At 37.9% G+C, this 16084-nt stretch overlaps 1 protein-coding gene across 1 annotated transcript; it reads right to left on the reverse strand.

Annotated features, from left to right (window-relative positions):
* Positions 1-7593: 7593 nt before the first annotated feature.
* LOC113773484 (cytochrome P450 734A1) lies at positions 7594-11593 on the reverse strand. Its single transcript, XM_027318130.1, has 5 exons — positions 11311-11593; positions 9973-10196; positions 9559-9812; positions 8702-9152; positions 7594-8390 (listed from the first exon to the last, which is right to left on the reverse strand). Exons 1-5 carry the CDS (start codon positions 11591-11593, stop codon positions 7929-7931), a joined length of 1674 nt encoding a protein of 557 aa, XP_027173931.1. The 3' UTR covers positions 7594-7928.
* Positions 11594-16084: the final 4491 nt, after the last annotated feature.

The raw sequence follows: 16084 nt of genomic DNA on the forward strand, positions 1-16084 counted from the left end.
TTCTTTCTTGCCAGATCTTCCTGCTTGTATTGAGGAGCTTGATGGTAGTAAAATTTGTTTAGTGTAAAGTTTGAAGTTTACTTCATAGCAAGTAGATTATCTGCTGTAAAAGGGTGATGTTTCCATAGATTGTGGCGTGATTTATGCTTCAGAACTTCCATTTAGTGCTTGTGTAGTTTAGGATCCGTTGGCATATTTAGTTTGAATCCCTCCGCACTGTTTACCAGCATGGTCTTCCTGTCTTTGAGGCATTATTGACACTTCACCTGTATTTCCAGGGCCCATTTGGAGGCTCGTACATCTTGATTAGTTCTAATGGTGATGTTCGGTTTGCCTCCTTTCTCTTGATGTAGACAATGGGGCAACATCAGCATCAAACTAGCTAAAGCAGGTTATTACACCAATTTTGGTATGATTCATGTTACTATTTGCCGCCTTCTTGGTTTCCACTCACTGCCTAGTGGCTACTAGAGTTAAAAAGCATTCCACGATGTAGGATACAAATTGACTGTAGGATAGGAGTTACGTACCCTGACCACTAGTCTTGTTATGCTAATTGACTATGATGTCGGATACAAGTTATGTACCCTGACACCTTGTCTTCTGTTCTGGTAATGCAAAGCAATTCTTTTTCCAAATAAAGTACATGCTGTTGAACATCCTTCAGCTATGCTTCCAACACTGAGCTCTGCTAGCTTGAGCCCAGGCAGATTTCCAATCATGTTGCAGTGATTTATGGAAGCTGTGGTTTTGTTTCTGGAGGAGGAAATGGAAAATTGGTGAGAAAATGGTTTACCGGATTCCTTTACAGACTGTCACAGATTGGCATCTCTCCTGGTGTGATCTTACTCTCATGCTGTTGTAATTAATATGATTTGGCCTTTGCAATTCCACATATTAATAATCTCTAAATGTTCAGCTGGTTGTATATCTTCAGCTGAAGGGAATGCACAAGTCCGAGTGTCTCCATGCTGTGCTTATTGGTACAACTACTTAATAATCTGCTCTTTGCATGTGTGAAACCTGATCCTCGATGTTGTCAAGAATTCGCGTCTTTTTGAGCTAGACTATTGCTACTTGGCATGCTGGCGGGAGACTAAAAGGGAATAAAGTTTGGAATGTCTGGTTTGTTAAATTTTTTGGAGAAAGCGAGATAACAGCCTTGCATTGGAGTGGCATATTTTAGTTCATATATTCCTATTTATATTTTCAGAATTGAATAGATCAGCAGATAGGAAAATTTGACTTCCAAACCTAGAAATGCCCTTGCGACTTTGAACAATTGTGTTATCTGTGTCTTGTACAATAAGCTCTTAGTTTAAATCATGTGGAGTTGTCATCAATGGTGAGAGAGAAGATACTTATCAGCATCAGTTTAGGAAATAGATTTCCATCAATGAAAGCTCCCTTTTCCCTAAAATACGGAAACGGTACCCATCTGTCTCTAGCAGGTCTGTTGCTCGCTTTGACATGTAGCGAACCTTAGTTTGTGTGAGCGGTTTCACTGCTAGAAGCTGTCGTCCTCCTCCCCATGTGGAGCTACTTCACTACCTTATTCTGGGTTATTTCTCTTTGGTATGAACAAGAAGGAAAAAAGTTATGATTGCTGGCAAAATTCTGCTGCTGTATACATATACGTAGGTGTGTAGGTGTCTGATTCTTCACACCTTTACGTTCTTATCATTTCTGGGTTGATTTTTCCATTGTTGTGTTGATTCTATTTCTTTACTTGACTACGTTCTGCAGCAATTGTACAGTCGAAACTGCAAGCGCCTTCTGATTTTCTCTCTGGGGGGCTTTGTATCTTCATCTTCTTTCTTCTGTCGCAGATATGACGGATAATCTGTGCCTGTTGGTTTAAGTGTTTATTCATGCGGTTAAATATATTTCTGATGCGACTTCAGGTCCCGGCAATTATTATACGTCTGGATGGACAAAGTTGGTTGCCCGTCAGAAGGAGTGTTTGTTCCTTCGTCCCAAAACTCCTCTGGCCTTCTTCGTCCTCAATAGATCGATCATTGATTGCTGGTTCCAAGTTCCAACCAAAAAAGGGCTGCGTCAGCGTCATTCCTGACCTGTTAGCTGCTTGAACATGATGATGATCTGGAGATTCATTGACATTATTTAGATTTAATAAATAATCTAGTGACGGCGGGCTGAGGACTCGTTTGAGCCTGACTGCCTTGATTCAAAACTTCACAACGTACGACTACTGTACAATATTTTATTTATTTTTCCATTTTGTCCGAAGGAGAAACAGGATTGAGAATGAGATGAAGATGTTTAGCTGAAGCCCAATTTGAAGTTTTGTGGGAGATGAAAGCTGTCCGCGTCACGGGCTGTTTGTTGCCAGCGGTGTGTCCATCAATTGGGCCCCAAGATTTCAGATATAGTTTCAGTCCAGTCCATTGTAGTCTTGTTGTTACGACTATTAAATGCGTTGGGCCTGGGATCGGTGAAAACGGCAGAGACCAGGATGCTCCTCTACATTTAATGATCTAATTAGACGTGGATGGACATCATCATTCAATTATACGACTACTACTACTACTTATTTAATTCATGCTTTTTTCATCGCTTCCACTGATTATGCTTTTATTCTATTCTTAGTAAATAAAAAATGATTAACTCACCCAAAAAAAAATAAATATTTTTTTAATTTTGAGAAAAGAAATTAATTTACATATGGAGGACAAAATAAGAATAGTATTTGATGACCACACAATTCTCTGCAAGGTTCCATGTGTCATTCCTAGAGATGGACATGCCCTAATATATATATATAATTTTTTCCGTAAAGAATTATCCCTTGTATATTAATTGTGATTAGAATTTAGAAAGAAGGTGCGCAATTGAGTAAAAGTCCCCCAGGCAAGAAACCTACAAATGAGTTGTACATTTATGTGGTTCCACCAAATCCTCTGCCATTGTCTTATTTGCATCGATCATGATTGGGTACTCCCATGTGATCATGCCTCCCCTCCTCCGCCTTTGCAGTTTGCAAGAGGGGGAGGGAGGGAGGAGAGATGCTTCCTGCAGGGGTTTAGCCTTCCTGGTCAGATCTATATACTATATGATGTAGGTATGATCCGAATCCTGTCTTCTTTTTCTTAATTTTTTTTTCTTAATTTAAAAAAAAAGCCTAAAAAATATACTACTATGAAACCACAAACTTTTACATGCATGCTTCGAGTAGCAGCAGCAGCAATACAAAACACAAGTTTTTTCTGCCGTTTCATAATTAAGGCCAGCATGATCGATCATGCTGTGGACGAAAGATCATTGTCGAAGATTATACAACAGACATTTAGTGGATAAACTCAACTGATGTGCGTGCCAGCGACGTTCGTTGAATTGAGGATGTTGATCAAGTAAAATTGGCGGCCGTGGCTATATGCAAATTTACTTACCGTAGAGAAAGCTCATTCTCTACTTTGTGGAAGTTGCAAGATATTTGATTTGTCCCCAGTTCTATATACGATCACATGCAGACATGTGACCTGCTGGTGCTGCCACATATATACTTATGTGTGTATATATATATTTTACAATGAATATTATAGCTTTCACAATCATTAATTTTATGGCAAGAAAGATAGCTTATTGGTCCGCCAGCCAAAGGGTGCAATGCATAGTGGCTGCCCGTCCTCTGCGACTGTGCCTACTAAGCTCACATCAGCTCTATATAGATATCCTGCATCGTAAAGACTGGATTAGTCATTAGATAGATATGTTACAGGGAGTGAGTGTCAATTTTCCCAACAGTCACCAACAACCATGGTGGTTGGTGGTCCTTTTCTTTTCTTTTTTTTTTTTTTGGCTTTTGCTGGGCAAAAATGCAGACCATATATCCTCTCCTCTCTATTATCTGCTGTGTGTTTTGGGACGTAAGACTCCATCAGGCAAAAATGGGGAGGTTGCTTGAATAATGGCCCTTATCACATATGGCAGGTAGGATCAACATACTTTAGTAGATCATGAGCTAGCTAATTATTCTTCAACACAACTAGTGAGATATGGATTAGAAAGGAGTTTAATCGGGGGCTGATGAGGCATGAATTTATATGGCTAACTAATCATGCAGAGAATAGTCTCTGCCCCGTGGCCGCGGTGGTCTAATACAGAACAGTCCAGACAAAAATCCTATCCTATTGATCAGCTGCAGACATAAGCCAGCTCATTTGGCAGGAGACACTGAGGATTAATTTAACTAACTGCTGCTATTCTATAATTGGGGATGATTGATTATTCAAGGATCACAGCCCTTGAGCACTTTCCATGAGCTAAGCTAACTCCTCCTTAATGAGCTGGCAAATTCTGAAGGGAGTAACAGTGGACGATTATCTTGTTCTGCTTGTCAGGCATTGCGAACCATCTGATCATCTCAGGGATTCCTTCTAAAAATTTTGTTCTGATCAGATGGTCCATTGCTGCTGCATTAACTTTTTTGTCACATGAATCTCTGTCTGCAGAGGCATCGCTTCTTCTTGTTGGCTGTTAGTTGTCACTTGTCAGACTGTAAATCTGCAAATTAAATACTAGTCGGTGTTTTTCTTCTTCTTCTTCTTCTTGTTTTTTTTTTTAAGGTTTTGAGTGATCCGTCTCTAATTATAAATAAACAAACTACGCTTCATTCAAGGCTCTTAAGGGGGGACTGAAACATCTTTGTGCAGAAAGAAAGAAACTCTTATAATTATACTACTCCGCTATGCTATCTTCTTCCTTCACTAATCGATACGTACGTTTTGAAGATCCCTCTCCTAAATCAACAATAATGGACCATGAGCTGGGCAAAAAGGGTCTCGTCGGCCTTTCAAACAAAAGGGCAATAGTAATACACCCTCTACTCTAATTCTATCCTGAATCTAAAAGTTAAAAAAGTCCGGCACTATAGGGAGCAAAAATGCTTTTGGCGTAGGACTCTAGGTTATCACACATTGTACCTTTTCACCAAAATAAATAAATAAAAACATTTTTTGAAAGCCACTACTTGACTATTCTTTTTACCAAACTTCAATATATTTATTTTATTTTTTATTATGATCATTAATTTTTTTTTTTTAATGTTTTTGGCAAAGCGATACCAATCGGAAACTTTTTGTATATTCACGCAGTATTATTAAACTTGTGCCAACAATTTTAATCATCCAAAACAGGGACATGTCTGATTTTAAATTGGGTGCCTTAGAATGTTAAATTTTGTCGTTTTATAGGGCTGGAGGGACATTGCCTCGTAGCACTGCTCAAAATCTGAAAAAAAAAAAAAAGAGATTAATTAGAGGAACAAGGACAAACTACAAAGGAAGCACCCAGCTGTTGTTGCACAAAAATCTAAAAAAAAAATAAAAATGAGAGAGTAATTGAGGACCCATATTAAAATACTACTAGTAGTACTGCTCTTATCGATGACAGCCAAATAAATGAAGCCAGTTAACAACAGGGCAGAACAAAACAAATCAAGCCGGATCATTATTACTTGGGATATCATATATCATGTGCTTCAAAATATTACAAGGGAGGCGTTTACTTTTTAATTGTTTTGCTAATCAGTAGTGTAGATGCAAATTGTTTAGAGGTCATGTGTACCGATTCATGTAATGAATGAGAATTTGTACACTACTCCATATTGATTGACTTTAGCCTAATTATATGCTCCCCCCCCCCCCCCCCCCCCCAGAACAGTAACACTAGTTAATCCAGGGTGGTTCTTTTTTTTTTTGTTTTTTTTTGGGTTTTTGGAGGGAGGGTTTAATGGGTTTTGATCGATTCTATATACAGATAGCGTATATTCCGAAGTCGTGGTAAAGAAGAAGAACAAACATGTGCTTTCAAGGTAGTACTCCCTCCGTTCTATTTTGACAGTACTAATTTTTTTTTTCTTCACACAGTTTAAGAAAAAGTAGTTAATTTTGTTGGAAAAATAAATTTAGATTGTTATTTTTCTAAAATACCCTTACATTAAATAAAGTTAGCTATTCATATATCAATATGTTTTGAAAAATCTAAATGCATTAAATGGGGTAGGTTATATTCAATACTAACAATCTATATTAAATAAGGTAGTTTATAGTAATAACAACTTACATTGAATAAGGGTATTTTAGAAAAATTAAAAGACAACTACATTCTTCAATTGGAGAGCGGACTGCAATTTGGGACAGGCGAAAAAGGAAAACATAACTATTAAAGTGGGACGGAAGGAGTATTAGTATTGCGATTGAGAGCGTGTGTGCATGGTTAAGAGCATGTCATTAGCAAAAGAGAAGGCTTTTTAAGGTAAATTATGGATAGGATCACATGGTAGATAGCATGCTTGGATTCCTTTAACAACAGGCTCTAAAACAAAACCAAAAAAAAAAAAAAAAAAGCATCCGAAAAATGGAAGAGCAGAGAAAGAGAGAGAAAGAGGGTGCAAATGCACTCTGAGCACATGCTTTTCATAGGGACCATCATCAAAATCCCAAAGGGGGATGATAGAATTGAGAGAAGGTCCCAAAATTTATGATACTTGCAAAAAAATAAAAAGAAGGGTTGTGCACAAATCTCATTCTTGATTGTTACTTACTACATTACAACTCAAAGGGTCCTAAACCCCATAAAGGAGAATGTGTAGTAGTAATACAATAGATAAGAGTTGCATTTGCATGCTGGGATACAGTTAGCTTTGCTTGAATAGAACATCTCTGTGTGTGTGTGTGTGTGTGTGTCTTGGGCACCGCAATTGTTCCTTCACTTTACAATCTTTGTAGTAGCACAAGGTGCTACCATCCTTTGTGCACATTGTTCTTCACAAAGTCTGCCTCAACTTCCAAGAACGGAGTGGATGCTACCATCTCTCTCTCTCTCTGTTTTTTTTTTTTTTTTATAAAGTGTTTAAGTTTTGTTGAAATAATACTCTAACCAAAGTTATTTTGAAGAACCAATAATGAGATTTTGTTTGCAACCCGTTAATAAAAAGATTTTGAAGACTAGAGGTGGTATTACATGAATGCTATAAAAAAGACTTAAAAGAGTTATCAATTAACACTACAACCAAACAAAACGTGAAGTTGCAGCGAATTTAGAGAAACATCTGATGTAGTTTATCAGAATCCCCTGAGAAATTTCATGTTTCTTATCTTGCAAAAGAGTGAAAGTACTCTAATTTAGTCTAGAACTGAGCCCTTCTTGTGAATGAGAATGAATGCTTTATACGTATATTATAGGTCATGGCATTATCTTCCAACAAGTAATTAGACAATGAGATAGAGTTAATGCGCGTACATCCAAAATTGTGACTGAAACTCTTACTATACTATGATAATCAAGTAAGATTATTATCTTTAGTACCAAAAGCATGGGTTATTTGATCTCTTTTATTACCTTTGTACTCGGTGTAGGAAGAAAAGAAACTCAATTCAATAGCCAGGAAATTACTATTCAAATTGTATAACTAAATTACTGAAGCCACCAAGAAACGAAAGGGACACCATATGATCTAGCATTTGAACTTTGAGGATTGAGAGAAATGTGGAGGCATCATAATATTACAAAACTGTGTTGGATTGGAACTTGTGGACAATATACATTACATACAAGGGTGGGGGGGTTTGGGGTTGCTCTTAATCCTGAAATCCTAGCACTAGCTTAACTAACCCGCTGCTGTTGCTGCTTGGTACATTATATTTTTGCCGAAAATCCAATTCCTTTTGGCAACAGATACCGGCATTGATTACTGCTGCTTGGGGGATCATCAGTCAGTGAAATCAGGTGAAAAAAAATTTAAAAACGAGAAGCAAGCAGGTGGGGGGCAACGTAACAAGGTATCTATCACCTGCTTCCTACAATTTCTATTGGGGGCTTCTCTCAGTCTCTTTTCTGGGTCATGCTGAAAATCAGTCAGTATATGCAGTCGCACAATGGCTAGGGTACGTCCAATTTTGTTTGAACTAGGACCGTCGATTTTGGGGAGTCACGGGATCATGGGACAGAGGGTGAAAGATGATAGGAGCCCCGTATTGCGGGTAGAGAAGCATCAGGACCGTCGGAGCGTGTTGATAACGTGGGGCCAGGCGAAATGTGCAGCGCTGAAGCATGATTGCAAGAGTTAGCTTGGCTTGGAGGATGGCTAGATTTTGGCCGATGCACTGCCGGACCCCCAACCCAAAGGGAATGAATGCCACGGGATGTTTGGCGGCTCGAGCCACCCCTTCAGAGAATCGAGCGGGGTTAAATTCATTGGCGTCGTTTCCCCACAAGGCATGGTCGTGATGGACGGCGAGGATTGGTATCAAAAGCTCCGTGCCGCTGGGGATCTTGCATCCTCCTAGCTCCATGTCAGCCTTTGCTCGTCTGATCGTCGCGACAATTGGCGGGTATAGTCGGAGCGACTCGTTTAGTATCATGCTGATCTGCACCGTCATCATCGTAACAACAATCAATTGTTTAGTGGTACAAAGTAATTTTTTTTATTATTAGTACGGATAAAAGAAAGATTACGGTGGTGAAGGGGAAGGGTTGGAATGAATAATAAGACGAGAGAGATTATGAATAGGAGATTCTGACTTAAAAAAAGAAAAAAAAACATTTGGTTGGACATGATAAAATGACATGTATAAAAGACAAAAACTGCATTTAATTTTCGTTCTTTGGGGGGAGGGGGGAAGTTGATAATAATGAGATTAAGATTGAAGCATAATAATAGTAGAGTCGTAATAAGTACCGTCTTAAGCTTGACAAGATCATCTTTGGAGGGGATGTCACGTGGTCCGCACACCTTGAGCACCTCGTCACGTGCTCGGTCCTGCCATTCTGGGTGCATTGCTAGCAAAACGGTCGTCCACGTCAGCAAGTTGGATGTTGTCTGCTCCCCGGCAAAGAAAAAGCTCTTGCATTCCTCTGCTATATCTTTCACCGTAATTACTGATGATGGGAATGGACACGAATTGGAATTGGAATTGGCATTTGATTCCCGCGCCCTGCTACTGCTACTGCTGCTGCTGCTGACCCCTTTCATGCTTGCTTTGATCATTAATCCCAGCAAGTCCTTGGGTCCATTTTCCTTGATTTCGCTCCCCCAGTTTTCTTTCCTTTGATCGATCACCTTCATCAGTGATTTCTTGATTTCCTTGTCCAATTTCCAAGACTTCATGTTACTTCTCGTGGGCAAGAATCTAAAGCACCCAGGTAAAACACCAACAATTATTACTCTCTAACACTTGATTATTAAAAAATACTCAGTCACCACTGACTTGACTTGTACTACTACTATTTAAATACTCAGCACATAATTCCTTACACAGATATATATATATATAGACACACACACACACACACAGATAGGTGTATAATTTATTCAGCGTAATTAAACATGACAGGCTCATGACTCATGAGGAGGAGGAGCTACGCCTCTACTAGGAAAGGAAAATATACATATATGTATATGTTGTTTTGCAAAGTCCAACATACGCGCAGGCGCAGCAGAGGCAAGATTTACTCCAAGGACCCAACCAGATAGATAAGCATGACGGAGGACCTGATTAAACTTGTACTGCTACCAGTAGAAGTTACTTGTTGTACCTGTAACCTGGGATGGAAACTTTTTGGAAAGCCTCGGAAGCAAGCACCATTTGTTGAGCTTGGAGCCGGAAAATGGCTTTTCCTTCCTCGTAGCTGCGGCCAAAGGCTGCCCGGGTCACAATATCCTCTGTCAAGTTCTGGAACCATTCCGATACTTCAATTTCAATCTCATTTCCTTCCCCACTACCGTTTGCCGGAGCGAACCATTTGTCCAACATTTCAACCACGCTACTCGCCCCCATCGGTATTAACAACTGGAAACAACAGATAAATAATATTTTATCTTAATACTACCATCAATAATTATCACTGGGACAAGAAGATCAAAAATTATCAATAATAGACCTGATTAGTTAATGCTTAATAATTAGTTAGTTTTTTTGTAACATAAAAGAGTGATATTAGTAGTAGTACTTTGAGATTTTCCATATGGAAGGTAGGTGTGATGATTTTTCTGTGGTGAGCCCATTTTTCCCCTTTGAGGCTGAGCAAGCCATCGCCTTCGAGTTGCCTGATGAGCGGGTGCGCTTCATTTTTCTCGTAGAATTCAGATTTTGATGTGAAGATTTCTCGGATGAGGTCGGGATCCGCCACCGTCAGTCGAACGTTCGGTCCGAACCATACTAGAAATGTTGCACCTGCAAAATGTTAATACGGTCAGCTGCCATCTGAACGTACCACGGCATCCATAAAACAAGGAAATTGTATCTGTGTGTATGTTCAAAAAAAAAAAAAAAGGTGGAAACGAGTATGTATAACAGGTTGGATTCTTGGGTTGGAAAAAAAATGATGAAACAAAGGCAGCAGCCACCGATTCTGCTAAACAATGCAAGTGCACGGATATAATGCAGACCGTAGACCCTACAATTGAGAAAGAGAGTAAGAGCAAAACAAAAGAGAAGTAGGAAGAAGACAATTACAAACTAATACAACTACCTAACAAAATGCGACTTCGTTATCAAACTTGAGCCTCCAAGCTAGGAAAAGAACTCCAACAAGAAAACAGAATTCTTGATGATGATGATGATGATGAGTTGATAACTCCATGACCAGAAGAAAAAAACAGAAATGATATGCAGCCAAAAAAAATAAATAAATATTTAAAGCTGTGACCATTTGCAGTGATTTGGGAAACGAGAATGAGTTGTAATGAAGCTGGCAGTAGCAGCAGAAGAGGCAATGAGTAGCGAAGCCCTGCTCGGGAGAAATGATTTGTCTGGTTATTTTAAACAAGATAACATATGAGGTTAACCAATGTACAACAATGGAGAGAGGGAAGAGTGGAGTACTAGACTAAAGGTGTGGTCCGAATCTGAAACTTCCAAAGTTTTTGCACAACAGTCGCCACCAAAACTCAAGGACAAACAGCGTAAAGAAACATCCCCTTAAATGAAGCATTTCAAAAAAAAAAAAGAGTTGTCTACATTGCTGCTGAGATACATAGACACAGGACATCACCACGAAAGTGACACTATCTGGAAGCAGAAGATTTATGGGAAAATAAGAAATAATCTAAAATATTAAGTTCCAGAGTTGAAAAAGAATTTTCATGTGAACCGACTGATTCAAGATGCTGGAAAACTGCATGCTACAAGGAAATTGTATCAAAACTCGTGTAGTTTTGACAAGCGTTCTCGTTGAAAGTTGGAACAGAAAATTTGAGAAGCTTCCTGGAGGAGATTGATTGCAGCCCGGGGGGGGGGGGGGTGGGGGGAAAGAAAACAAAGAAAGAAACGCTGAGAACGAACTAACCATAGATTTTGCGCCAGTGGTGATAGAAGGAGAGCACCCGTGGGAGTATGTTGTGGGAAAAAGGCATGGGTTGAGAAGAGGCCTTCAACATTAGGCTCACGAGCTCCTTGGCATTGCCAACCAAGAAACGATAAGGGGGTCCTCTAATACCTTGTTTGGAGAAATGTTCCTCTATTTTTCTCGGTCTCCACCATAGCAAAACTAAGACTTTGAGCATAAAATAGGAGAGCAAGAAAGAGATGAGGAGTAGCTTGAGGCAGTGCAAGAGTTTTTCTTCTTCCATGGATGGCTAGCACGAGAGGAATTCAAGGCAGCCTTTTTTCGTCCTTTTCTTTTTAAAGGCTCGGGAGTTGGTTTTGTGGTTCGGAGCAGGAGCAGGAGCGCAGCAGCTTTTTATTATTGGGCTCCTTTGTTTTGCTTCTTGCTGTTCTTCTTCTTATCTTCTTGTTAATATATGGGAGTAGTACTGCTCCTATTTGTTTAAGTCTGCTGTTGGTATTGTTGTAGTTTGTTTGTTGCTTCTCAGCGTCTTCTCCTTTTAATGCCAACAAAGTTTGTGTCTCTCTGTGAGAGAGAGAGATTTGTTGGCAAGGCCAACGGCGTAGGGGCCGCCATTGGAATTAGAAGGGTCAACGAATGACGAATTTCTTTTACTTCTATATTATATTAAGACAATGTTACCCTTGTCTTTTCTAACTAGTATCCTTATATCCCTTGATTCTGTTACCCAGCAGAATCGCCAGCTTCTTCTTCCTTTTTTTTTTTTTTTGGAAAAAACAAAAAGAAAGACAAACATAAAGTTATGTAATGTTAGTGAATAATTAAGTGATGGTATGAATGGACCAAAGAGTTAATATCGAAAAAATTATTATCTTATTATTTTATCAAAATTATTAATTTATGATCATATGTTTTCAAAACTTTTATTATTTTATCGAAATTATTAATTCAACTCGTCGGCCCAAGTCGGTATCAGAAAGGAACAAATTATGATTTAATAGAGATTATTAACTTAGTAAAAATTAATTTATATATATATATTAGCATAAGAGGTAGGGATTTGGGGGGGATTTGTTTTTTTTTTTGCAACTTATCACTAGTGTGTGATATCTAACACGATCAAGAGACGTAAATAACTTTCGAATCCTTCTCATTTTGAGACATACAATCTCAAGTAATGTAATGCGTATAGACACGAGCACAGCAGTCATTTGGTCCTGTTTTTGGTGTTGTTTGAACATACACATTCTCATCCGATGAAATAGTAGGCTTTTACATGCTAGTGTGATCAGATGTCAATATGATATTTGAGATGTGATGGAGAGACATGAACCCCTTAAATTTTCGAATACACCAGTCATTTGGACCCACTTTTGGTCTTGTTTGAAAATATATATATTTTGATCCGATGAAATTCTCGATTTTTACGTGCTAGTGTGATGATGTAAAGCTGATATATATCTAAGACTTGATCGCGAGACATAAAAAATTTTTTAAAAAAAAGAAAAAAAAAAAAGAAGAATTCCATTTTTTCGGCTCTAACAATAAATTCAAAGTTCTCAAAATGAACGGCAGACTCCAATAAAAGGTGCTAACAACGCAAAAATCTCATATGGATTAGTCTGTCTGACCATCCTTTTGGACTATTACAAAGGGGAGCTTTTGAATTCTTCAAGTGAAGGGAATTATTGGCATTGTCAAAAGGAAAATTTGTCCTCTTCTCCTAACAAAGATGAGGGAAATAAGAGATACGTATCTGGTGCAGGAAAAGGGTATTTTAGTCTGTCGATCACATTTCCATATTTTAGGCCTCTATTGGCTACTTCGGATCAGCAGCAAGTAGAAGATAACAGACGGGCATGAGGTGTCTATTTGGAGATTCTTTTATTCCTACGGACATTTAATTTTATGCTAAACAAAAAAATTATACTCCCTCCGTCCCACTTTGATAGTCTTATTTTCCTTTTACGTCTGTCCCAAATTGTAGTCCACTTTCTGATTGGAGAATATTGTTGTATTTTAATTTTCCTAAAATACCCTTATTCAATGTAAGTTGTTGTTACTATAAACCTACCTCATTTAATGAGTGTTGATTCTTTTTTTACCATCAATTCAAGTTCCCATAAAGTTGTACTCTAATTAATGTGAGGGTATTTTAGGAAAATAACTACCTAAATTGATTGTTCCAACAAAGTTAACTACTTTTTATTAAACTGTGTGAAAAATGAACCAGAACTATCAAAGTGGGACGGAGGGAGTATATTCTACCGATGGTGGAAACACGTACCACCAATTCCAAGTCATAATTATAATAAGAGTTAAGCGCTTCTCTGGTCCCCATGAATTACAATTTGATAACAACAATTCAACAAACAAAAATTTTTCACATTTTTTTTCTCTAGAACCGATCTCCTCCTTATTACAATTAGTAATAAATAGTGAAACTAATTAAGGACCCTTTCGCCACGTAATAAATATTTTTCTCCTTGTACCGACTTTTCTTTCTTTCGTATATGAATGAGTTGAAATTTCACGATCGTCCGAGCTGTAGGCAAACATGTCCGCGCACCTATAAACATCATTATTATTATCCGTTCGTTTTTGTACTTTTTGATATGCTACTAAATAGTACGTAGATGCGTATGTATGTGTACAGATACATGTCATCTAATTGAAAGAGACCGCTAGACTCAAAGCCATGCTGTTGAATTTCGGCTGCGGTATTTTCATTATTGCAAATAAAATAGAATTATGAATCAGTAGATTGATTGAATTCAGAAAATTTTCAGTTGGAGGGTCGCCCTCAAACTCTAAGTCTCAAACTCTCCAAAATGATTAAAACTATAAAAGATGTGCTAACCAACTACGACTTCTACGTCTGCCTTTTCCATTTTGTCACCTCTCTTTCCGCGTCTCTAAATTTTTTTTTTAAAAAAAAAATTAATGTAAATTGGCCAATGTTTTTTGACCCCAAACCCCCCCCCCTCTTCTCCCCCTCGAAAAAAAAAAAAAAAAAAATTTCTTCATCCACCTAAACTGAAACCACATCAGCCCATGCCATAAATGCGGAGAAATGGTAAAAATTTGATTGCACTTTTTGTAACTAAAGAAAATCTGTGAATAGACAAAATATCACGTGTGAAATAGTCTATGTCAACTCCGTAGTTTTATCTGGTCAGCACTAAGCTGCTTATAACTCCGGTCCGGGTGGCTAAGTGGTTGCAAATTGTATTCGTATCAAGAAAAATAAAACATGTGTTGACCATTTTTTTTCTTCTTTTCTTAAGGTATGTGTAACTTGTGAAGCTACTATAATCATCACCATAAATTAATTTCGTTCTGCCTTTTCTACAATTTCTCACATTATGCCTCAACTGAGTTGTTTGATTGATGTATAATGATTGGGTGGTTCCATAACTTGGGTCACAATCACATATACTATTTGAATTACAAATTCATCAATGCATTACTTTTTTTTTTCTTTCCTATTTCTAATTTTTCTATTAGTTTAACCAACCCCTAAGCAGAATTGTTGCATGTAAGCTACCATATACTTTAAAAAAAAAAAGTTGATCGAACTACTTATGTATATACTGTCAATATATAAACCGTTAAGTTATAGATATATTAAAAATATATATTTCATAAAATTGAAGAGTTGATCAGGTCATTCCAATTTGATCGATCGAACTCCAAATTTGGCACATGACATGCATCTAGACCTACTTATGTATATATTGTCAATATATAAAGGATTTATTCAAAATTAAATACTCATTTTTCAGTCCACAGATTGAATTTAGTGATATATCTAATTCGATCTCAAATTTCCACAATGAATTTAGTGGAACTTTCTCTAACTAAAGAAAACATGTTTCGAATTCGGAGCCCCGACAATCACAAAAATGATTACTAGAGGCACTCCGTGGTCAGAGTAAGTCATTTGATGATTGTATAGTATACATTTGTCACTTTTAAATGCATGAAATGTTCGATACATTTTCTTGTCATAATTGATGACGCCTTGGATCCCCATATATCAGACGAGGAAGAGATCATCCTCCTGATCGATGATCTTTTTTTAGTCTTCAAAAGAAGGAATACGGAAGAAAACACAAGGAAGAAGCATTGTAAGGGGGTGACGCTTTTCTTCTGTTCTGTTACCAAAAAAGATGGGTTATGGGGGAGAGAGAAGAGGGAGGGCGGGGAGAGAGGGAGGGGGGGGGGGGGTAGTTATTTTGGAATGTTGCACTTAAATTTATGCACATGGAAACAAGGCTGTCTATTTAAGGGGTTTTCTCCTGTGCTTGTGGTGGGGAAATCTGCTGTGGTTGAGCCAACAAGGGTACCCAACCAAGGCCACCTTCCCTAATCCTGTCTTAGTAGTCCCAAGACATGTTTGGGCCATGTGCCCTCCAGGGGTCCTACGCTTTCCTGCAGTATTGACTCAACTGCTAACACTTTTTGAGTTAAAATCACTCTGTCTAGTTGTGGCTTTATTTAAAAGTGTAAGCGTAGAAGAGCTTCCAATTGTAAAGAACCAATTGTTAAAATAACCGTCTTACAAAATGTTAAAATTAAATCACCAAAAGAAAAAGAAAAAAAAATCTTTGCGTTTAAGTTTTTTTTTGGGGTTCCGTTCATGTGGAGGAGGAGTTTCAAACCAAATAACTTCTTTTTTTTTTTTTGGTAACTTTGAAAAGCGATCACTTTATTTATTTATTTATCTATTGAAGAATTGAAACTCGATAACTTATCCGTATAAGGTCGTTGA

Source organism: Coffea eugenioides, chromosome 6 (genome assembly GCF_003713205.1).
Source record: "Coffea eugenioides isolate CCC68of chromosome 6, Ceug_1.0, whole genome shotgun sequence".
Taxonomy (NCBI): Eukaryota; Viridiplantae; Streptophyta; class Magnoliopsida; order Gentianales; family Rubiaceae; genus Coffea; species Coffea eugenioides.

Bases quoted from the DNA above. Each gene is read 5' to 3' on its own strand.
- LOC113773484 (XM_027318130.1), bottom strand. From the start codon at position 11,593: ATGGAAGAAGAAAAACTCTTGCACTGCCTCAAGCTACTCCTCATCTCT. The intron at 9,153-9,558 runs GTACAACAAGTA...TGGGTGCTTTAG, and splicing joins GTTTCCATCCCAGGTTACAG to ATTCTTGCCCACGAGAAGTA. The intron at 8,391-8,701 runs GTACTTATTACG...ATGACGGTGCAG, and splicing joins ATCTTGTCAAGCTTAAGACG to ATCAGCATGATACTAAACGA.